This window comes from Oryctolagus cuniculus, chromosome 5, assembly GCF_051225735.1.
Source record: "Oryctolagus cuniculus isolate XC-2025 breed Fujian yellow rabbit chromosome 5, ASM5122573v1, whole genome shotgun sequence".
Lineage (NCBI taxonomy): Eukaryota > Metazoa > Chordata > Mammalia > Lagomorpha > Leporidae > Oryctolagus > Oryctolagus cuniculus.
The window spans coordinates 41,226,897-41,251,170 of record NC_142871.1 but is presented as its reverse complement, the minus strand read 5'-3'; the positions used below and the strand labels follow the sequence as shown (position 1 = coordinate 41,251,170).

The following is a 24,274-nucleotide window of genomic DNA, read 5'->3' as shown; positions in this document are numbered from 1 at the left end:
AGAGAGTATTTCACATTCTGTTAAAGGTCCAAAGGGATGTTAACTCCCTAAGTGTGATCACTGTTAACTATCTCTATACGCATAAGCAAGTTCTGCTGGTGCTGGTCGTGTAAGGTTTTAAGTCTTTGCTAAGAAAGCTGTGAAGCATATTGTTTTTTGAAACATTGAACTTTTATTAAGCCACAGTGTAGTTATATTAACAATCAGAACAGAAAATTCATATTAAGTCTTCTAAAAAGAGCCAAAGAAAATCCTTTATATGTAAGACCTTCAGTAACAACCCTTTCATTCAATTGACCAAATAACAAAAATTAATCTGGAAATCCTCACCTTTCTTGAGAAAAAAAGCCCAAACACAGAACTATGTTTTCTGCCTCTACGTCACTGTAAACCCAGAGCAGTTTAAGAACTCCAGTGTTCTCTTCCTTGAGCAGCCCAGTAGTACCAGTGTAATGGAAGAATGTGTAAGTAGGAAGTGGGCATTGGACTTTAGTGAGAACTACATACTCCAAGCTATGCAGAAACACTCCCAGCTATTTAGAAAGAAACTAGGAGAACAGCATCTTCAAACTTCAGCTCTGCAGTACACCTTAGAAGATGCTGTGCCATTTGTCTTTGCCATAGCCTGTGAGCCAACTGTACAGGTGAGCAGAAAGACAAAGCTGTCATTCAAAAGCAGCTAACCAATACCCAAGTTCTCATGGCCCCTGCAGAAATGCAAATAGATTGTTATGCTTTCCAATTAAATGACAGCAGGATATAATATAAGTGACACAATTATATATCACATATCTCACATCAGCTCCCCAGTGCCCACCTTAGGGACTCAATTACACAAACCCAGCAATTGCTTACATAGCTACACGTCCATAAACATGACATTATTCTATTGGATTTTAAATTGTGGAAGTTTGTTTGTTCAACATTTCTTTTTCCTGTCTCCCTCTGCCATTAAGTAAATAAATAAATAAGTTAGCTTTAGAAAACAAAATCTTTCAAAGAGAACAGCGTGAGGCACGGAAGGCCAGGTTGTTTCCCCACACACAGAACTCCTGGTAGTTTCCAATGTCCTGTTGTGTTTCCTCTTCAATATTCATCTGGGATCAGCAGCAGCGTTCAAGAACAACTGTGTCCAAAATGGGAAAAGGAGGGGCATCCAGGGAGATGGAAGGCAGACTTCTATAAAGGCACAGCAACCAGCCATGGCCCAGCAGACTTCTGCGCGGGTTCTGACAGGTATACCACAGGCGCCCTATTACTTCGTAATCAGAGGATTGGTCCTTGTTATTTACTATGTGGCTTGTACCCCCTGAAAAGTGTATAAGGGCTTACCAGCCTGCTGTGGAACACGCATTCTGTTTATCCTGTAGAAAATTTAATCTTCTGGAGCGTGCCACTACTGAGAAGGCAGAACGCAACAATGCCTGATATTTACTGGGGGTGGAGCTGGGCAGCAGCACGCACACCCTTTCAACTCATTGTACTCACAACTGTGTTGTGGACTTCCCTGAAGAAGGCTGGGCTTAGAGCAGTTACTAGGAAACAGGAATCCTGTGAAATGAAACTGGCACAGAGCATCAGCCCTACAAAAAGGCTCCCAGCCGCACACTGTTGGGAACAGAAACAATACTGCCTCCACACCCACTTTTTTAAAATTTCTTTTTTTCGGATTTTTCTTCACAAATGCTGCTATTATTTATACAATTTGACTCCTGTTTTTTCCTAAGGGCAATAGAAAAGGCAAATTGTGAAGGAAGAAGCTCACCTTCTCCACGCTGCTCATTGCCTGGAAATAGATGTTGTATCCTTTGCGGGGAGCCAGAGGAGGGTTCCAGAAGCCTTGATAGGTCCTGTTGTCCCCCACCGTGAAAGGCGCAGGCTCAGGAAGATTCCCAGGGAGGAGTTCCGCTGCAAAGTAGTAGGGCGCACCCCCGCTCATGGCACTCTGGTAGGTGACGGGAATCTGGTAGCACTCCATGGCCCCAGCTTCTCTCTTGGTTCGGTGTGGGTGCAGCTCCTCCACAACGATCTGATATGCACTTTTGGGCAAAAGAGGAAAAAAAAGGCACACACTTAGAGATCACGGACACTAAGACTTTAATGGGAAAAAAACAAAAAACAAAAAACAGGAACAAAGGGTTAAATGGGAACATGCTCCACACAAAAGTGTTTCAACTCAACCCACCACACTCTTGTTTGCAGCTATCTTGCAATAAAATAGAATTTCACAAGGATTCTGCTTCCTGTAACATCAACCAAGTCCCTGAGGAATTGGAACAAGGAAGAAAAATCCCCGCAGAACTCTTCTCATTTTCAAGCGTGGAGAAAGAAGCCACTGGAACATGGACCCTGACTTTAACCGGAGCCATGGCATGGATTACGTTCTTTGATATTTTAAAATGTTGAACCTGAACATTTCCCCCTGAAATGATAGGAGGGAAGGCCCCGCTCCAAGGCCCAGCAGAACGGCTGCCCCGGGGCAGTGCTGGAAGCCGGGTTTGCGGCTGTCACAGCCTTTGAGACAGAATGCACTGACAGGCGCCTCCACCTCTTGACCTTGCCACGGAGTCCGCGCTGGCTCCGAGCTGTGCAGATCTAAAGTACAAGTGACATGCGGCAACACGGGCACAGATGGACAGAAATCTGTCCTCGCCACGGAAATAGATCACTCTTTCTTCTGGAGTTGTTAATAATAAAATGTTACAAATTGCAGAAACAGATGGCATCGGCCTATTAAAGCTCTAACCTACACCATCTAGTACCTTCCTTAAAAGTCTGAAAACTTTTCTACAATAGCTATTATTCCTTTGTGGAAAAGAGGCAAGAAGAACAAAAGCCACTTTAAAACAAAGATTTCCCTGTCCCTTAGTAATTCTTTTTCTTACCAGTTCCTAAAATTGCTATATTAATAATATTCTTTGGAGGAAATGACAGATAAAAAAATTTATGTACAGCACACAAGTTGGTATTAATGTAGCTTATATATTATTGTATTTAAAAGGAATATGATTCAAATTTTCTGAAAACTATGAGAAAAATGCATTGTGGAAACATAGAAACTGAACACAAATAAGCTGTGTAGGGGCTGCATGTTGATTCTTGAGTCTTTAAGCAAATATGATCCTTTTATATGAAGAAAGCAGTCACTATTCAAAGGATTTCCAGCAGGAATTGAGTATTTTATTTAATAGATTTCCACAAAAATGGTTGTGGAGAGAGGGAGATGGGGTGGAAGAAACTGAACTTCCATCTAAGAAAATTAAATAGCTTGGTACAAAATTCCAACTTAATATAAATTCCTGCTATATCTACATATAAAAGACCTTCATGGGCTGAAAGGAAGGAGATTAAAAGAAAGAACAGATTCATTGGTGAAAAGATTACATTATAATTAATTTTTATAAGCTAAAGCTTCTTTTATTTCCCTCTAACTTTTCTGGTTCCAATTTTCCATAAACACATTGCTAAGAAACTAGTAAGTTGGTATTTGCCTTCTTTCCTCTAAACAGAGGAAAGAAATATTAGTTTTGGAAATAGCAATTTGAGCAGGAAGCTAAGGTAGAATTCTGCATTATTTCAAATTATGTACAGTACATCATTCCTCTATACCTCTGCCAAGGTGGGTCACTAAGCGTCTAAGAATGCTACTGACAAGATGCATAATCTCTGATACCCACAGAGCAGACACTTGTCAATTTTAAAATACTGAAAATATATAAGCAAAGCCCTAGAGAAAGAAGAAAAGAACGATCCTAGTTGCAAATGTCACGGTCAGTAAACATAGCCATTTCATGTTTTATTTTAATATAAAAATTTCTATTTTTATGTTAACCATTTCACTATCCTGTGGATACACCCACATATGCAATGAGTTCACACATGTTCTACAACAAACCAAATCTTATATTTTTTCCCCTAATGAAAAATGATAATTAAGCATCCTATTAACCAAATACTTAAAAGGAAGCTCCTTGTTAATTATCCCATTCCTCTAAATAAAAACTGGAAAACCCAGTGAACAGTCAGTGTTAACTAATCCTATTAAACTGACATGGATTCTGTACAAGTTAAGGGTACTTCAAGCAAGACCGCTTGACTCTGCAGATCTATTAGGAGCAAAGCAAACTGCTAGTGCTGGAGAGGAGTGAAGGAAGAAAAAAGGTGCTCTTTGAGAAAAGCTGAGTATGATTCCATAGAAGATAAAAATCAACACCTGGTATTGAGCTTTCAGATTTAGCACCATTCATAATGGAATGAACAATAAATGGTCTCAAGTTTATAATCTGAGGATGTTTTCATAAGGAATATAATTTTTAAGAAAAGAATTTCTGTATATATACAGAAAATTTATCCCCCTTCATTTTAATCATCTAAGACATCTTTGTTTTACTAATATTATTAATTTATCCTTTGGATGGGCATGGAAACTGATGTTTTATATTTTGGCTACAATTATTGAGAAACTGAGGTTAAGGCAAAGGGATCCCCTATGAGCCATGAGCCTCACTTTCTTCTATGTCTATTTTTATTATATTGTTATACACTAGCTGTCTGTTTCTCCCTAAGATACACATGTTAAAACTCTAACTCCAATGTGAAGATATTTGAAGATGTGGCCTTTGGAAAGTAAACAGATAAGAAGAGGGATCCTCACTAGGAACAAATCCTGCCAGCACTTTGACCTTGGACTTCTTTGCCTCTGTGAAATCTAAATGTTTGTTTAAGGCACCTAGTATTTTGTTTCAGCAGCCTGAGCAGACTAAAATACATGAATGCATATGAAGACTTCTGAAAACTGGCTTCCAGATGTGCTTTCTGGATTCTGGTCTGCAGTTAAGACATTGCTTGTGATGACTGCATCCCATTTTGCAGTGTGTGGTTTAAGCCCCAGTTCCTCACTCAGCTTCACATTTCTGCAGACACCAGCCACAAAGGGCAGCAGGTGATGGCTCAGGTGGTTAGGTCTTGTCACCCAATCCACAGGGGACTGGGATTGAGTTCCTGGCTCCTGGCTTTGGTCTGGCCCACCCTCAGTCATTGCAGACATTTGGGGAATGAATCAGTGGATGGGAAACTTCTCTGACATTTCAATAAATAAATAAACGTTAAAATAAAAATATAACATTGTTTCTGCAGTGACTGACATCAGATAGAAAGCTCGATGGAGACAGTGAGTGAAATCTCCACACTCCAGGCTCCTCATTCCACCACTACCTTCTGTCTGGAGGAGCCTCGTGATGTAATACTCATCCCAGTTTCTGGACATATTTCAACTCTTACTGATACAGCAGCCATCAGTTTTATCATCACGTGTGGTTTCAAATAACACAATGGGCATTTAAATAAGCATTTGTAGAATAAATAAAACAAAACACTGTCATTTCTACTGATGCTTTTGCTTAGTTAGGACACAAAAAGTATTCTTTTCCTTTATCCCCAAAGTACTGTTACAAACTAAAAAGTCCTGAACACTATTTGAAAAATGAGGATGTTCTCAATTAGCTTTGTTTCTGTTACTTTGAATCCATTCATTGACTCATTATCATTCAACAATTTTGCAATGAGTAGGTTCAGAGTGCAGGGAGATGAAGAGTTCCACCTCTCATGGGCCTTCCATTTACCTTTCATTTGTCAAATTTCCAGTGTTCTACTATTGTTAGAATGCTTTCTGTCCTTCTCACATTGGATCTAGTTTAATATAACAAGAAAAACCAAAATATCTCTTTACTCCGTTTATGGGCCTCCATTTATGGACCTGTGATTGTCTATGGCAAATGCTTAAAAGTGACAGGAACAGCCATCCAAAGGTAGATTTTCAGTTAATTAAAATTCTCTCTTACATTTCCTTTTGCCCTAACAGCCAAACCAAGCTCGAATTGTACTGTCACTCTTCCATGATATGTAAGCAGGGAAGTACCCTTTGCAGCTTAAAATCTTGACTCACACTTGCCTGCTCTTTTGCCATCTTTTATTTTAGGACCTCCTCAGCATGCTACCTTTCCAACTTACTGAAATAGAAACGTTATCTGTCCACATAATGATACCATTCAAAGTCCCAAACAGTGGCACTGCGCTGTCATTAGTTGGGCTCAGTCTTCAATCAGCACCTTTCAGGACACACCTCTCTGTGTATCTATTTCTACCTTTTTCATGTGCTTTGAGAAGGCCTGTGTATAATCTACACTGTGGTGAGTGAAAGCATGGCGAGCCCTCCTGAGGGTTTGCACTTAGTGAAAAGTGGCTACACAAATAACCAAATGTCAATTTAAGGAGAGATCTCAAACTAGAGTTGGAAATGCAATTATCTACAAAGTTCATGATTAAAAAAAAAAAATCTTTCCTACATAGTTCCATGTGAGAGTTTTCTCCAAACACATTTCCACTTCGAGCAGTCTGTCTTTATCCTTGTTACAGTCTTATTTATCAATGCAGATTTTAAAAAGGACAGAAAGCAAGAAATGAAAATTCAAATGAGGAATGATTTGCCTGGTTATATACAACGGGCCTGTGCTTTTCCATCCTTATGCTTGTCTAATTCTCTATTGGCACTTAACCCTACGAGACCTAGACCTTATTTGAGCTTAGTACTCCAACAATTAAAAAATTCGAAGCTACCTTAAGATTTTTTTTTATTGTAGAGCTATTTTATATTCCTTTTTCATTTTAATTAAATTAAAACATTTATACAATTAAGTTAAAACCAATACACTAACACACTGTCATCATGCATCTTCATTCAGTATTCAAAATATGATTCCTTAGGTGTTAAAAATTAAAAAGGGCATATTCCACTTACTATAATCTAACATCACTAAACAATGCTATGGGCTCACTTTGAGTTTTTTGGAAGTCAAATGATGACTCCTCATCCTACAATTTCCCCTCAACTATGACTATAAGAAAAACATTTAAGGGGATTATACCATTAGCTCAAAAAGGGATTATAAGGTTAAATTACATATATATATATATATATATATATATATATATATATATATATAGTCTTCCTGATTTGATGCTTACAAATGTTGAGGCTGAACCTAAAATTCCTCTCCAAGGATTTTTAAACCTGTTACTAAGTAAATCCTCTGAATCTGATTATAGTTTTAGCTTGCATGAGCTATTGGTGACAGCAAACTAACAAATTATACGATGGCATATAAACTTCCTCATATTTTAATTAAAATGTCTCCTTAACGGCTTTAGGAGGAATTCCCAAGCTAGCTCCATATTTAACTATTCCTCCCTTTGCACAGAAGTACAAGATCCCATAGCCACCGTTTCTAGTAACACCAGAAGATTCCAGTGGGGTCCATGTTGCATCAGAATCCCTGCTGTGTGCCTCTTTACTATTTAACCACAATAAAAAAAAATTCTCTCATGACTTTCCTATTTATTATAAGAGGAACTATCAGTTTCTGAATCAACATAGCTTAGTATCCTGGCATTAATTTTAACAAGGTCTATCTCCTTGTAATTTCTCATCATAATAAATTTTATAAACCATTTCTTTCTATTCCTATTGCTTCTCTTCCATCATTCTGTAAGTCAAACTCTATCCTATTTACAATGGGGTTACTATCGTACCATATCCCTTGACATATATGTGTCTCCATTCTAGCTCTCAGTACTTCCTGGTATCTATTATCCATATGAAAATGTTACAACCATTGTTATATAAACACATTATACATATACCTTTTCTCCCTACCCCTACTATAAAATCTATTCTGACTAGGATACCCTAACCATCTGACATAAATAATGAAAACACTGAAATGGAAGATAAAATAACTGCAAGTACATCTGAAGGGAAGGATAGGAGTCCAATCAAAGATTTAGATTCCAAACCATCCATCAGTAACATAAAAATGATTACATCAAATTAGGTCCTTCTTTAAAAAAAAATTATGGTACTGTATGATATAGCCTCAAGATAAGGCTCCAATTACTAGTAGAGAGATCAGAGTTAGGAAAGTAGTCAGAAGATGGGGGATAACACAACCCAGCATGGAATTCAAACAAAGGCCTGGTTCACCTGAGGCTAAGCCTCCTGACTAGACCAGTCTGGTTTTGCTGCCTGGTTTGCACAGGTGAGCCAGGAAAGTTATCACAGAATTCTGAAGATGGACTTGGTGAGATTAGAGTATCAGTCAGGAAACAGATATTTTTTTTTCCTGGTAGTGCTATCAATTTTTAAAAATTGTTTTTTAAATACTATAAATAAATTATTTCTCATAATAAATCAATAAATAACCAAATAAAATCAATAAATCGATAAGTATAAATAAATAAAACAAATCAATAAAAACTTTTTAAAAATATTATCAATAAATCATTTCTCTTATAGTATTCCAGGATTTAAATTTGAGATTTTGAGCACTAATTTCCTCTAGTGTGTAATTTGGAATCTTTAGCTACTGGGCTCAATTCTAAGGTCAAATGCATTGCCAAAGAATACAAATAGGTAGGTTTTTGTGTCAAAAAAGAGAATATAGTGCTATGATGGATTGCTTCTGCACAGACTACATGAATTCTTAATAAGTAGAAATTACATGGTACATAAAGGTGACAAAAATAGAAGAAAGGGTTTTTATTTTTTATTTTATTTTAATTTAATTTAATTTAATTTTTTTGGACACTCAGAGTGGACAGTGAGAGAGAGAGACAGAAAGAAAGGTCTTCCTTTGCTGTTGGTTCACCCCAATGGCCGCTGCGGCCCGTACACTGCAGCTGGTGCACCGCGCTGATCCGAAGCCAGGAGCCAGGTGCTTTTCCTTGTCTCCCATGCAGGTGCAGGGCCCAAGGACTTGGGCCATCCTCCACTGCACTCCCAGGACACAGAAGAGAGCTGGACTGGAAGAGGAGCAACCGGGACAGAATCTGGCGCCCCGACCGGGACTAGAACCCGGGTGCCGTTGCTGCAGGCGGAGGATTAGCCTATTGTGCCGCAGTGCAGGCCAGGGTTTTTATTGTTTTTCTTTTTTTTTTTTTAAAGTGTCATTGATGGCATGTTCACTATGTCAACAACGTTTCTGAAATCAGCTATGACATTATTTTCAAGGATGTGTGCACCTCTGATGGTCTTAGTACAATTTGGACATGGGCTCTCAGCTCTATGCTTGTGGTCATTTTCATCTCTGGTTGTAATGCCTAGAACAGTGTCCTTCTCTTTATAGACAGTCAAAATTTGTGGGAAAAGTTGATTAAATGAAGAAGGGTTTACTATAATTTATGCTACAGAGATATACAATAACAATAAAACACATAGTGTTTGCAACTTAGGTAAAGTAAAGCTGAATTCATTCAAATCTCTCTCTTAAAAGATAAACGTACGGGCCTGGTAGCTCATTTAAACAGGAGGAGCAGAACTGAACACCTACAGAGCAAATTTTATCACAGATAGGCACATGTGAATGACCCTGATTACCTGTCAATAGAAATAGATGTTGAGTGCAGGCGTTTTCTTCTTCTCCGCTGGATTAGCAATCAGATTCACTCACAGATCCCTGATTCATGAATAGCACTATATATACTTTGAATTTTCAAGTGGCCAGTGCCTCACAAGTGTTTATATTACAAGTACACTCAGCCATCTCTTCTTCTGTAGTGTAGTGCACCTCTAATTTATATTCAGAGGTCTCAACCACTTGCTTTATGACTGATGTTGTTCTATCAATATGTTCTTTTTAAATTAAGAAGAACATTTCTTGCTTTCTAGTGATATAGGACTCCCTAAGTGGTTAATTCATTTGCATAAGGTCAAATGTGTTCGCTTTACACACAAAGATCAATTTTTTTTGATAAACACATCAACAATTTGAGATGACTCAATCATTAAACACCTGCACTGATTTCTACACTTTAACTTACTTTCAGCAGAAGCTTGATATCAAAATTTCCACAAAATCTACAAATTTCAAATGAAAAATGTGCTTGAGTTTTGAACATTCATCTAATTGTAGATGTGATGAATTGATATGGTCGTAATAATTTGATTCAATCTATACACATATCATAGGTCAGAATTTTCTGAAAGATGAGGAATATTAGGTAATATAAGAGATTTTAAAATTGGAAAGATAAAGGAAATGACAAATTGACTTTTAATATTTATATGGAATTTCTGATAAAGACCAATTCAAGACTTAAAAGGCCACATAGGCTTCATTCATTATAACCATTCTGCTTTTATTTCCTTAAAGCCTCCTATTTTTTAATCACTCGTGAAATTATTCATAACTGACTTACTGCTTTGGACAGGAGTTATTTTCTCATCAAATTCATGACAAATATCTGCAAATCTTTTATACCCACAGATACCAACAGAGGATGTGAAATAAAAAGGGACTAAGGAAAAAAAAGCAAACCTCTAAAATCAAATAATACATAGGTGAATGGTTCAGTTCATGAATATCTCAAAGTTTTGTGTAATGCATTCAGGCTATAGGTCTACTTGTAGGCTTTCTCCAAATGACAAACACACAAAATTAAACCTTTTTGATGGTAACTGTCAAATGAATGTCTCAAAGAAATGAACCCCGTGTTTGGCTGCTAAGCAATCATGAGATAACAGTCCTTCTTTCAGCTGCTTTTTCCTTCACATACTATTTCCCTCATGCTTACCTGATGGGTGCACCTTTGGCTTGTGCTGGTCTCAACAATACAGTTATTGTGGTGGCAGTTTCATTGAGAGAGGCATCAACTCCTTCATAGTCAGGTAAAGTTGGAGCTGAAAAGAGATTAATGAGACCAAGAAGAAAGGTTCAATCAATTCATGGTAATATACCAAGGGTCAGGATGAACAAATGATTTTTACATAAGGAAAAATCAATTAAATATCTAGTTAGGTACAACGTACATTATTTTGTAGCCCATCTGCCATTGAACATTAACCCCAGGAATCTAAAATGTAAGACACTGTCAAGCTAAGATTTGTTGCTGAAATTTCAGTATTACAGCCATTTCTGACATATATCTCAGTTTTTGAAGATGTGCTTGTTTTTAGTTTCCTGAGACCTTTAAAAGAGCAATGATGGAAAGGGAGGAACGTGGTGCAGAGTAGAAGCTGGGGAGTATCAGTAATGGAGTCACCAAAAAATGGAAATCTGAAGCTATGGTTGGTACAAAGTGAGTTATGGGACTGCCGGATGAGTGCCTTTAATGATCTCAGGCTGTGAATAGGGATGAGAGCCTTAATTTTTATTCACCAAGAACTTTTCTTTCCTAAAAGAAAGAAAAGCATCCATTTCCACAATATTGGATGATGTCTGATTTGGGTGGGAAGGGGGAGAGCTTCTTCATCTGAAGCGACTTAAAAGGGTAAGCTCCTAGGACGTTTGATTACTTACATGCAGAAAGAAGTTTAAAGAGTATACACTCAGTGAACCATGTGCATTATCAACAAGTAACAAGGTAGATGACATGTAATAAATTTTTTAAGGATTTCATTCTTTTGTTCAACTTTTACTAGATATGGTAGTATGTGCCGAGTTTTGTAAGTCCTATAAATATAAAGACAAAGTACTGTCTCTAATGTTTTTAGAATTAAAAAGCAGGAATTCACCTTTAAGGAGAGCATCTTAAAAAAAAAAAAACACAAAAAAATGAAAAAAAAAGGTTAGGTGGCTAAAAGACAGTAAATTTGCCAAAACAATGGTGGTCAGGCTAGTAAAATCAGAAGCACCAGTAGGTATTCTTAAAATCAAGACTGATATCCCTCTTCCCTAGAGTCTCTGATTTAGTAGATCCAGAAAGGGACCTAATGGTGTGCATTTCTACCATGTTCCCAGATGCTGCTGTTAGCGTGGAGATCACAATTTTTAAATGTAGGGAGATGGGACAATGACTTGTTTCTAAAACTCTTGCAAATGTTTAAACTGTGATATCTTTTTTGTTATTATTATTTAATTTTATTTAAGGTATACAAGCTTCATGTATCCACATATATACAGATTTAGGAACATAGTGATACTTCCCACCTTACCCTTCCTTGTGCCCAGCTCCAACCCTTCCTTCTCCTCCCTCTCCTATTACCACTCTTAATTTTTAGGAAGATCTATTTTCAGTTTACTTAACACTCAGAAGGTTAACGCTATATTAAGTAAAGAGTTCAACAAATAGTATGAAGAAAAAACACTGTTCCTCAACAGTAGGGGCAGGGGTTGTAAATAATCATTGAATCTCAAAATGTCCATTTCACTGCAATACATTTTAAGTACTCTGGCAGTTACCACAGATCAGGGAAAACATATGGTATTTGTCTTTTGGGACTGGCTTATTTCACGAAGCATAATGGTTTCCAGTTAAACTCATTTTGTTTTAAAAGACAGGATTTTATTTATTTATTTATTTATGTATTTATTTGTTTTTATAGCTGAGTAGTACTCTATAGTGCATATATACTATAATTTAAACTGTACTATTGGCCGGCGCCGTGGCTCACCAGGCTAATCCTCCGCCTTGCGTCACCGGCACACCGGGTTCTAGTCCTGGTCGGGGCGCAGGATTCTGTCCCGGTTGCCCCTCTTCCAGGCCAGCTCTCTGCTGTGGCCTGAGAGTGCAGTGGAGGATGGCCCAAGTGCTTGGGCCCTGCACCCCATGGGAGACCAGGAGAAGCACCTGGCTCCTGCCTTCGGATCAGCGCGGTGCGCCGGCCGCAGCACACCAGCTGTGGCGGCCATTGGAGGGTGAACCAACGGCAAAGGAAGACCTTTCTCTCTGTCTCTCTCTTTCACTGTCCACTCTGCCTGTCAAAAAAATAAATTAATTAATCAAAAAAACTAAACTGTACTATTTAAAACGGTTGGTGAATTAAGGGTACAGACTTGATCTAATTATGACATCTGAAAGGTGGGTCTCGTGAGAGGTGTTTCGATCATCGGGGTGTATCCTCAGAGGGTAATTCTTGAAGAGTGCTAATTATTTGAATTCAAGTTTGGCCTAGCCTCTCTGCTTCATGAATCACTATGTGAACGGCCCTCCATACCTACCGTGACCAGCCTTATCAGATGCTGGGCCATGCAACTGGGCAATCCTGAACTGTACCCTCCAAACCATAAGCTGAAATAAACCTTGTTCACAAGCAGCTCCTCTCAAGTATTTTAGTGAAAGTAACAAAAAGCAGATTAACACAGCTGGAAGAATTCAATGCTTAGGCACTATTTGAACCAATTTTTTTTTAATAAAGTGAAAACATCATCAGCAAGAGAAAAGCAGGGACTAAAATTCCAGAGAGAGGAAATACAGTGTCTGAAGATAAGACAACATGAAAAAAGTGTGTTCTAACCACTACCAGCAACTTGCTGTTCCTACACCTTCAGGTTCACGTGGAGAAATGGAGGAAAGAGCCACACGAGGAAGGACCATGGATGCAAATCACGAGTGGGTGCTTGAACTTGATCCTACTGGCATATTATTTTTTTGACAATAAAAAAGGAAATATATGTTATATGAAGATGGATAGGAAATAAATTGCAGAAAAGTAAGTCTGAATGTAGATATACCATTTAGATATTTTAATGACCTGTCCAGATACAGAGAATGGAACTGTAATATTAAAAGCAGACAGACTGTTATATAGAGTTATTTAAGAAGCCCACTCAACAAATACTCAGCATGATACTTGCCTATGTGTATGTGTATTATGCGTATGTATATAAAAATGCCTCCAATCATTTCACCCTCAATAACCTGATCTTAGCTTTATTTAAATTGCTTTTAAAATGGTGCTAAGTATAATTATTGGGACTAAGGGAGAAAAAACAATAAATTATCTTAAATTTCAAGTCATGCTGAGAATCACCCTAAGTATAAATTTCATCAGCCTTAGCCATGATCACTAGTAGGTCCCAATGCATTTGAATTCAACTGAATTTATCAAGTATAATCAAGTACTCACCATACTTAGGTTGATACAAATGAAACTAAAAAATTCAAAGAAAATTCTATCTGTGTTCTGATCTTTAATTATAAATTTTTATTGTTCAACACAAATATGGTATCTCAGACTTAAGAAATTTACATATATGTATGTTCATGACTCTCAAGAATATACATTTGTTCAATTATTAAATTTTATATATTAACATTCACAGCTATACTTGTGAATGATTTCAGCTACGGCACTATTGAGAATTCTAGAGGGTAGGAAACACGTCTCAGATCGTAACGTTGCCAATATGTTATGATACAATAGATTTTAAATTTCCATATCAGCAGGAAGCTGGAATTGGGAGCAGAACCAGGGCTTGAACCCAGGGTGATGCAATGGGCTCCAGAACTGCTATTAATCTTTTTTTAAAAATAAGATTCATTTATTTATTTGAAAGGGAGAGTGACAGATAGAGGAAGTGATACACAGAGATCTTCTATCTGCTGGTTCACTGCCCAAATAGCTTCAACAGCTAGAACCAGTGCAGGCCAAAGCCAGGAGCCTGGAATTCCAGCTGGTTCTCCCACATGGGTGGCAGAGGCCCAAGTACTTGAGCTATTTTCTGTTGCTTTCCTAGGAGCACTGGCAGGGAGGGAGTTGGACTGGAAGAAGTGCAGTTGGAACTTAAACCAGAAGTCTGGTATGGAATGTGGAGCTTCTTGGCAGTGACTTAGACCTCTGTACCACATTGTCAGCCTTAACACGGGCAATTTTAATACACTATTATTTTCAAATGTAATAGATGATATTTTTAAAAACATAATTCAAATATTAAGGTAAATAAAACATTTTGCAAACTTCACATTGGAATAACTAATTTGTGACATAAATTTCTGAAGTTTGCATTATAATCAACATACTTCTGTAAGTAGCACGTGGCCTCATAGTTAAGATGCTTATTAGGCTGGTGCCATGGCTCAATAGGCTAATCCTCCACCTGTGGCACTGGCACCCTGGGTTCTAGTCCCGGTCGGGGTGCCAGATTCTGTCCCGGTTGCTCCTCTTCCAGTCCAGCTATCTTCTGTGGCCTGGGAGTGCAGTGGAGGATGGCCCAAGTCCTTGGTCCCTGCACCCACATGGGAGACGAGGAGAAGCACCTGGCTCCTGGCTTTGGATCAGCGCAGTACGCTGGCTGCAGTGCACCAGCCACAGTGGCCATTGTGGGGTGAACCAACGGAAAAAGGAAGACCTTTCTCTCTGTTTCTCTCTCACTGTCCAGTCTACCTGTCAAAAAAAAAAATGCTTATTAAGATGTCTATGTCTATACTGGATTACTGGTGAGCTTGCTGGCTCTGGCTTTCAATTGTAACTTCCCTTCAAAGCATACACTAGGAGACAGCAGAAACCTCAACAGTTGGGTTCCTGCTAACTCCATCCAGCTCCCAATTTCACTCCCTTGCCACTGTGGCTATTTGGGGAGTGAACCAGTAGATGGGAAGTGCTCTCCCTCTCTCTCCCTCTCTCTCTCTCTCTGCCTCTCAAGTAAAAAAAGAAAATTAAAAGATAAATAATTAGGACATTATATACCTTCCTTTTGATGGATATGTTATACATCATGACAGTGGTAGAAAAATTTAATGAGTATTATGATGAAACAGCAGCAAGATGGTAGAATAGGAAGGGAGCACACTGATAGCCCGGGAAGAGACAGTTTAATAAAAGTGGAGATACTGCAGGTTCAAGGAAGAGTAGGGGAGGAAACAGCAGAGAAAACTCTTCCGGAACTAGTGATTCACAGTGGACCTGCGTGGAAGGCATGGGAGCCCATGGCTCGGGACACCAGCTGCGGAATCTATGCACCAGCACTAGAACATGAGGTGAGTCGAACCTCAGTAGCCCGAGACACCGGCGGGAAAGTGGAAGGAGGAGCCTAGAGGGAACGAGGCTTGAAGCCCTGCTGGGGAAAGTTCACCAGGCTTACTAGAGGAGAGAGGAAAAAAAAAGGACCGGTACAGACACGAGTTTCTCTCCCTCCGTTCACCTCTCAAAGGCGAGCAAGACAAAGAGCAGGCGCCATTTTGGACATACGTAAAAGGTGCGCAACCTCAGGACTGCGCCTGCCCTCAGCCAACCAGAAAAACCTGACTCTGGGGACGGGGGTTGGGGGTGAAATGACAGGTGATTAGGACCTAGTGAATGTGTGGAGCTAATGAACTGAGACTATGAAAAAAGGGATGGTGGGTGAGAGAACTCATGGAGTTCATGTGAGTATTCTCCAGAGACACTACAATTTGGTAACCCTGGCAACCCAGTGGGAGACTGCAGGAGAATCTGAGCCCACAATGAGGGCAGAACAGATTCCCTGTGTGGTCCTTGGAAAAGAGCAGGCGAATGTTATACCCACAGGAGCCAGAGATCGGAAGCTGACTACCTTCAATTCTGCTCAGCGGTGCAGAATTACTTCCCTTCCGAATCAAAAAAAAAAAAAAAAAAAAAAAAAAAAAAAAAAAAAAAAAAAGAGAGAGAGAGAGAGAGAGAGAGAGAGATTTACTATGCCTAACCTGGGAGTGTCACCTTTGGCACACACTTAACCCTGAGGAACCAAACAAAGCTCTCTGGCCACACCCATCTAAAGTCTCTAAGGCTCCATCAAAAGCAGACAGTCCACTTAAAACAGTCATAGTATAACAAGAAAAAAACACCACAGCAAGGGAAGAAGAATCCAAAGAATATGTCCACAATGCCAAGCAAGAAACACAGAAACCGAGGAAACAAGAACAAGGAAGACATTATGACGCCCCCCAAATGAACAAGACACCCCAAGCCAAGATTATGAAGATGATGAGATGGAAGAAATGCAAGATATGGATTTCAAAAAATCTATGACAAGAACATTTAGAAGTTTTCAAAAACAAATGCTTGAGCTATGGAAATCCTTACTGGACAGGATAGAAAATCTCTCTCATGAAAATGAAATCTTAAGGAGGAATCAAAATGAAACACAGAAAATAGTAGAACAGGAAAGTGTGATAGTAAAGAGAAATCAAAATGAAATGAAGAACTCAATAGATCAAATGACAAACACATTAGAGAGCCTTAAAAACAGAGTCAATAAAGCAGAAGAGAGAATATCGGACTTAAAAGACAGACCACAGGAAAGTATACAGTCAAACCCAAGAAAAGAAGAGGAAATTAGAAATCAAAAAAATATTGTTGGGAATCTACAGAATACTACTAAAAAAACCAACATTCGGGTTCTAGGAGTTCCTGAAGGCATGGAGAGAGAGAGAAAGGATTAGAAGGCCTTTTTAGTGAGATATTAGCAGAGAACTTCCCAGGTTTGGAGAAGGACAGAGACATCTTAGTACAGGAAGCTCATAAAACCCCTAGTAAACATGACCAAAAGAGATCCTCACCAGGACACGTTGTAATCAAACTCACCACAGTGAAACATAAAGAAAAGATTCTAAAATGTGGAAGAGGGAAACGCCAGATTACTCTCAGAGGATCTCCAATTAGACTCACAGCAGACTTCTCATCAGAAACCCTATAGGCTAAGAGGGAATGGCGAGACATAGCCCAGGTACTAAGAGAGAAAAACTGCCAGCCCAGAATATTATATCCTGCAAAGCTCTCATTTGTGAATGAAGGTGAAATAAAGACCTTTCATAGTAAACAGAAATTGAAAGAATTTGTCGCCACTCTTCCAGCCCTGCAAAAGATGCTTAAAGATGTGTTACACACAGAAATACAGAAACATGGTCATCAATATGAAAGAAGGTAAAGGAAGGAAATCTCACAGCAAGATCACAGGAAGTTCAAAGTATATATTAGAAAATATCTTTGGGAAATGGCAGGGCAAAGTTACTACTTATCAATAGTCATATTGAACATTAATGGCCTCAACTCTCCAGTTAAAAGACATAGATCGAAGGCCGGTGCCGAGGCTCAATAGGCTAATCCTCCCCTGTGGCTCTGGCACACCAGTTGGGGCACTGGATTCTGTCCCGGTTTCCCCTCTTCCAGGCCAGCTCTCTGCTATGGCCCGGGAATGCAGTGGAGGATGGCCGAAGTCCTTGGGCCCTGCACCCGCATGGGAGACCAGGAGAATCACCTGGCTCCTGGCTTTGGATCAATGCGATGCGCGGAACTCAAAAGGCTTCCTTGGCAACTCATGACTAGAGCCTAGGGAGATTGCTGACGCCATAAACAAGAGTGTCAAATTGTTAAGTCAACAATAGGTGTCACTGTGTACTTACTCCTCATGTAGGATCTCTGTCCTTAATGTGTTGTTCAATGTGAATTAATGCTATAATTAGTACTGAAACAGTATTTTACACTTTGTGTTCTGTGTGGGTGCAACTGATGAGGTCCTTACTTAATATATAGTAAACTGATCTTCTGTATATAAAGAGAATTGAAAATGAATCTTGATGTGAATGGAATGGGAGAGGGAGCGGGAGAGGGGAGGGGTGCAGGTGGGAGGGAAGTTATGGGGGGGAAGAAGCCATTGTAATCCATAAACTGTACTTTGGAAGTTTATATTTACTAAATAAAAGTTTAAAAAAAAAGAAAAAAAGAAGATAAGATGTTATATAAACTGGCAGATTTATGGCACATCATAATGCCAATTTCTAGGAAGAATTTAATCAGGTTTCACTTGTGATTTGACTGAGGCTGAAATAACATCTGTAAACAATCTTGTCAAACAAACTATAAAATTCTGAACATAATAGAATGTGAAATTTAATTATATTTGTTTATCAACCTAAAATTATCCTGTATGTTCCCATTCTGAAATTTAGATTCATTTATATGAGATTTCTAAGAGACAGGAAAGCTCACATTTACATATAATTTTATCAGAACATCAAGGAAAATGGAGCAGAGTCCAAGTATCTTCTCCCATTCCTGTGGTAAAATCCATTTAATGTAAAGCTGATACTAAAATAATTACTAACTCCTTAAAAATATAATATGGTGTATTACCAGTTATAATGAACATGGAAAGATTTTTATTAAAGATGGAAATAATTTTCAGAAGACCACTGTAAATTAAAAGTGACTATTTGAGTTGCTTGGCTTTGGACAAATAACCAATAATAATTTGTATTTCATTAATTCATTAAGGTGCCTTCAATCACACTTAACTGTATTAAAGATCAATAAGCAAGGTATAGTCATTGTATACATGATTCTCCAGAATGGGGCTATTACAAACCTAGAGCATGAGCCATCTTATTTGCGCTTTATTCATTTCATACCTGAGATATTGGTGGTCACATTGATGGCTGTGGCTGGCCCAAAGCCTTTGACAGTGCTGGCTCTTATGAAAAACTGATAAGTGGTTCCAGGATGGAGATGCATGAAGACATGGTGGGTGCTGTTCCATAAATTTGAAACAGTCTGGGGAGGTCCTGCTACTAGAACTGCAGGATCAAATGATCTGATGCTGCTATAGCTGACCTGTTTGAAGAAATATATTTTCCATTATGCATCCGATATAAGTCACAATAAACTGTTAGTACAGCTCTAGTCCTGTCAAATAAGGTGATGTGCAAGGGCATTCTTGTGCAGTTGATCATAATTTTTTTTCCCACTGACTTTCCTTCTCTCTTTGATATGGTTATTTCTGTTATTCTGGCTTTGCCTATCTACCAACTATCTATGTGAAACTATCTATGTGTATCTAGAATTATGTATTTATGATACACTAGGATTATGTCTAAATACACAAAATACATTTTATTCAAAGAAACTAATATATGTACCTATGCATATATATAAAACCATATGGTTATATACTGTAATGTTCATGAGACAGAAAGTATTCACCATAAGTTTATAAGCTGTCCACATTACATAACAAATTTCATATAAATAGTATTCAAGCACCATGACATAATTACCAAATCAAAGATTCACTCATGGTTCTCACTTCCATGATTCATTCTGTAGCCACCAGAATTTAAACTTTTACGCTGTAGTCAACGCTGACTATGCAGAAATGGAACTGGGCATTTTTTGCCATTTGAATTATCTTTCATTTCTCTTTTTTCTTTCTTATGTCTAAGAAAGAAATTTCTTATATTTAAAAATATGATTCATATTAAAAGCTGACATGAATCTCTAAAATACTCAGACTTATAATCTATCTTATTTCTTGGGTATTAATTTCTTACTTTTAAATCACAGCACGATATGAGTTTCCTAATTTTATAAAAAAGGAAAGCAAGGGATTTCATGTTTGATTATTCATTACAACCATCAGTAAAACTGTCTGACAAGGACAATCCCTTTGTATCTACTTTAAATTCTACATGTTATCAATATTTGATATTCAATTTTAGAATCATAGAAAAATGAAAGCAAAGAATTCACACTGATTTTAATCCCATATTCCTCATGAACTTATTTTCCATTATTTCCCTTCAGTTGATTACTTTATTTATTTATTTTGCTCCTCTTAGTCCTTCAATTCAATTAACATTCTTTTCTCCCATTACCTCATACTGAGTGATGATTCCATTCGGTTCCAAAGGTTCTTTCCAGTTCAAGAAGATCTTATTTTCAAAGGATGTTCCTTGAAGAGATTTGACAGGTACAGGACCTGGCACTACAAATACATGAAATTTTGTTTATAAGCATCCTTACATTAAAAACATAAAATATCTAGCTTGTAAGTGAGGTAGACAAAATTAAAAATCAACATGAAGTAACAAAAATGTGTTTGTACGAAGAAAATAAGTTATCTAAGTTTAATATTTGGGAACTTAAAGTAAGTCTATAAGGTTCTAAAACAAATAAATGCAAAAATGTAAAATTATTTTAACTCAAAAGAATATTCATCACCTCAGAGAGTTGCATACATTATATAGTCTAGTTTTCTCTGTTGTTTTATCTATAATAATATGAAGTTCTTATTTGTAATTTGTTTCAAGAACAAGAGCTGTATTTCACTAAGAGATTTTTGAAAATTGGGATAATCCTCTAAAGAGTCTGTACAAACAAGTCCTTAAAACAATGATTTACTATAATAATTAACACTCCTTGGACTCACAAAGCCAAATCACATGGCACAGAATTGAAATGTTCATTAACAGTTAATCTATTATTGCTATATATACTAGATTTTGTATAATTTTAAAAACAGCATTATTACTTTTTTAAAAACTTGCTAAAGTTGAAAAGTTTAAGTATCACTGCTTCATTATTTTAAATAAAATTCAATCTTTAAAGCTATGACTCAAACACTTACAAATATCAGTGTTGTTTATAGCTCAACAATCTACAAACTACTTTGAAGTGACCCCAGATACGATCATTTTTGAGGTGCCTTTACTCCAGTCCTTACTTGATATCATTTAACTGTGATAATCCGTAGCAGCGTTTAATGATGGCTTACCTTCTGTTGGCAAAATATGATATTCCTGCTACCCTATATTTTCCTTCTATATATTTTATTTAAATATCTAACTGCTATTGCGTTACAAAAATCTAGCTTCAACTTCTGATGTTTTTAAAATATATACTATTTATCATACTTGGCTTAAAAATGTATTTCCTTTTGAAAATTTCAACCTAACATTAGGCAAGTATGGTTTTTAATTAATATTTTCCCTTAATCTCATGTTTCAGTGAACTTCACACATGACATTATCTAGAAATGTCATTTCAAAGTATAGAGCAATTTTGTGAGGATTGAAATAAATTAAAAATCACTGGATCAAAGGAATGCATTGCATTGTGGCTAGCAGCATCAAGAAATTCTGAATGATATGTCAAGAGTAAGATTTATTTCAATCTACAAGGAGACTATAAATGATATTATGACCTCTGAGACAGGCAACATGATTTGGCACATTAATTATAAATGTATAAAGGAAAGAAACCCATGGTAAACAGAAAAGAGGCCAGCACTAAACTTCAGAAGCCGTGTTCATGCATCCGTCAGCTGGAGGCTTAGGGAAAGGTTAACCAAAGGCATCCAGGCCCCTCTCCCACCTGCAATCCATCTACAAGCACAGGCAGCCTATCAAATCAAATGGCAGTGGCAGCCTGATTGCACAATCCATGGCAGTCCCTGAGGTTGCTATGGGCGTTGATTTGTTTTCCAAGGGAGTACCTGTTACTTCTATTCCACTGAGATGACTTACGTTGACTGTAATTAAGGAAAGCATACTATTATATCTGTCCGTACTTCCCACAGAAAGGGGTACGGGGGGCTGGTATGGTAGGGAGAGACTATTCAGTGAGTAAATGTTCAGTTCCCGGCATTAGAATTTTAAAAACTGCATATGATCATTCACCACAGTTTGGTCAACAAATACTATCAAATGTCAACTTTTCAAAAATAGGGATGGTATGAAATGTTTGCAAAATTCTGCACTGAAAATTGGGTAGAACTGGAAAGTAACTTCCCTGGAATTTTTGTATTTCTAGGCTCTTTGTACACATGTTCATTTTTTTCAAAAAAATTTACTTCAAATAGCTACAGTCACATTTATAAGAAGGAAGGTGTGTAGGGAAAAGCGTGTACAAGAGAATGTCATAGTACGACCTTGTAGTTGGGCTAGTATAGGGGCTGAGAAAAACTACAAATAGGTGAACTACAAAACACACACACATGAACAGGCCTGAGCATGATGAGGCACAGACCAAGTATATTCCATAATGTTCTGCATTAGAAGGAAGATGGTATCTACATAAATAGCATCTCTATGTACTTATGATTTGTGTAAATACAACATGAAGCTACTGAAGCTGTTTTCATGGCGGGCTGCAGGTCACAAGAAATGTCACATCACATTTCCACATCAACAACTTTTAATGGAGACAGAATGCTGACTTTTTCCCCTGCTTGTGATTTATATGAGAGCTGTTTCAGCTAATTTTTTGTGAGTACAGAAAGTACTTTACTATCCAAGTCTCAAAATCTAAAAGAGGAAAAATGATATGTGGGTGGGGCAGGATTATATTTTTAATAAGCATCATAGCCTTTAAAATATAATAGGTGTACTTTTAAAAATAGCTTTGTATTCTCCAAAAGTGTCCTTAAACCAGGTTTTTCTGCTGAGCTAACTCCATAATATTGATTTTCATGAATGCTGGAATAAAAAATGAAAACAAAACCTCATATAAAAATTCTGCCCATGCATTAAAAAATGTCTGCAATAAATTAAATATAAATTCTACCTTAGGGTTCTGGAGGGAAATCATTCCAGCTTTGCTCTCATGATTTATGGATGTCCCAAGAATTCTTTTCATAAAATTATGTCCTTTTATTAGATGGTTGATAATTCATTCTTTTTCTATGTATATAGGGTGGCAATAATTTAGTAAGACTGACTTAATCAGATCATCATATTCCATCGATCTTTTCAACAATAGATTATGATTTAGATATTCTTTCCCCCCTCAGGAGCACTAAGATACATCAAGTACTCTGTGTGGAAATAGAAGCTTACATGGACAGATCTGAAAACAGAGTTACCTGCAAATACTTCACAAAAGTTTGTATATCAATCCTTCTATGATATTTATAAAATAAAAACTAAAGGATACTCATAGCAGACTGGATTAGTTTGTGACTACACTGTTAAATAACTATAACTTAACATCAGTAAGAAAGTCTCTAAAACAGGCTCAACTAAAACTGAGACTGAATATAATGCTAAAATTAGAACAGATGTTTAATATCAATTTACTTTTATATGATGATTTGTGGACCAAATAAATTCTAAGTCATGAATTTTGTTTAACTTAGGACATAGTTTAAAATTCCACAGCCATTCATTCCCTCATCATTAATCTAATCATACAGACACAAAAATGCATTTAAAAATTTAATGCTAGATTATATAAGCCTGACCGCATTCTTTTGTTTGTGAGAAAGAAAGGCAATCTCACAAACTATCAAAAAATAATAGCATCAAATTTGATTTGTATTCTTGGATGGTGACTGATTAAAAAAAGTGCAAGCTCAACGAAATGAGTCTAACGTTACCAGTTAAGAAATCATGGCCTTTAAAATCTTAGATGCAAATAATAAAATATTGTGTATAGTTACTAATCAAAACATAGGTTGCATAATGTGTAATATGACACAGACATTGTAACATTTATCCCACTTTATAAAAATGAGATATAAATTTTTGAGTTTTTCAATCCATGCATAGATAGGCTCTCATTTCTATCATCTGCCTATGTAACAACTACTGCTAACCTCCTAGCATTAAAAATATTGAGTTTGTATATGCGTGCGTTTGTGTGTGTGTGTGTACATGGCAGAGTTGTTTAAATATTGTTGTCCTTTCAATTAGATCCAAGTACAATGATGATAGCTGAGGAAATCACATTTGATTACCTCAAACATGAACAAAGTAGACTGATCCTAAATAA

The 24,274-nt window shown here is 37.3% G+C and overlaps 1 protein-coding gene across 17 annotated transcripts in view; it reads right to left on the bottom strand.

Annotated features, from left to right (window-relative positions):
- Window positions 1-24,274, bottom strand: part of PTPRK (protein tyrosine phosphatase receptor type K) — a 604,334-nt gene that overhangs the window by 116,916 nt on the left and 463,144 nt on the right. For all 17 annotated transcript variants that reach the window (XM_089332697.1, XM_089332699.1, XM_089332700.1 and 14 more), the window contains exons 9-12: window positions 20,380-20,489; window positions 19,138-19,339; window positions 10,627-10,732; window positions 1,766-2,039 (exon numbers count right to left, since the gene is read on the bottom strand). In XM_089332697.1, coding sequence (XP_089188823.1) covers window positions 1,766-2,039; window positions 10,627-10,732; window positions 19,138-19,339; window positions 20,380-20,489 — 692 coding nt within the window. The remainder of the gene's footprint in view (window positions 1-1,765; window positions 2,040-10,626; window positions 10,733-19,137; window positions 19,340-20,379; window positions 20,490-24,274) is intronic.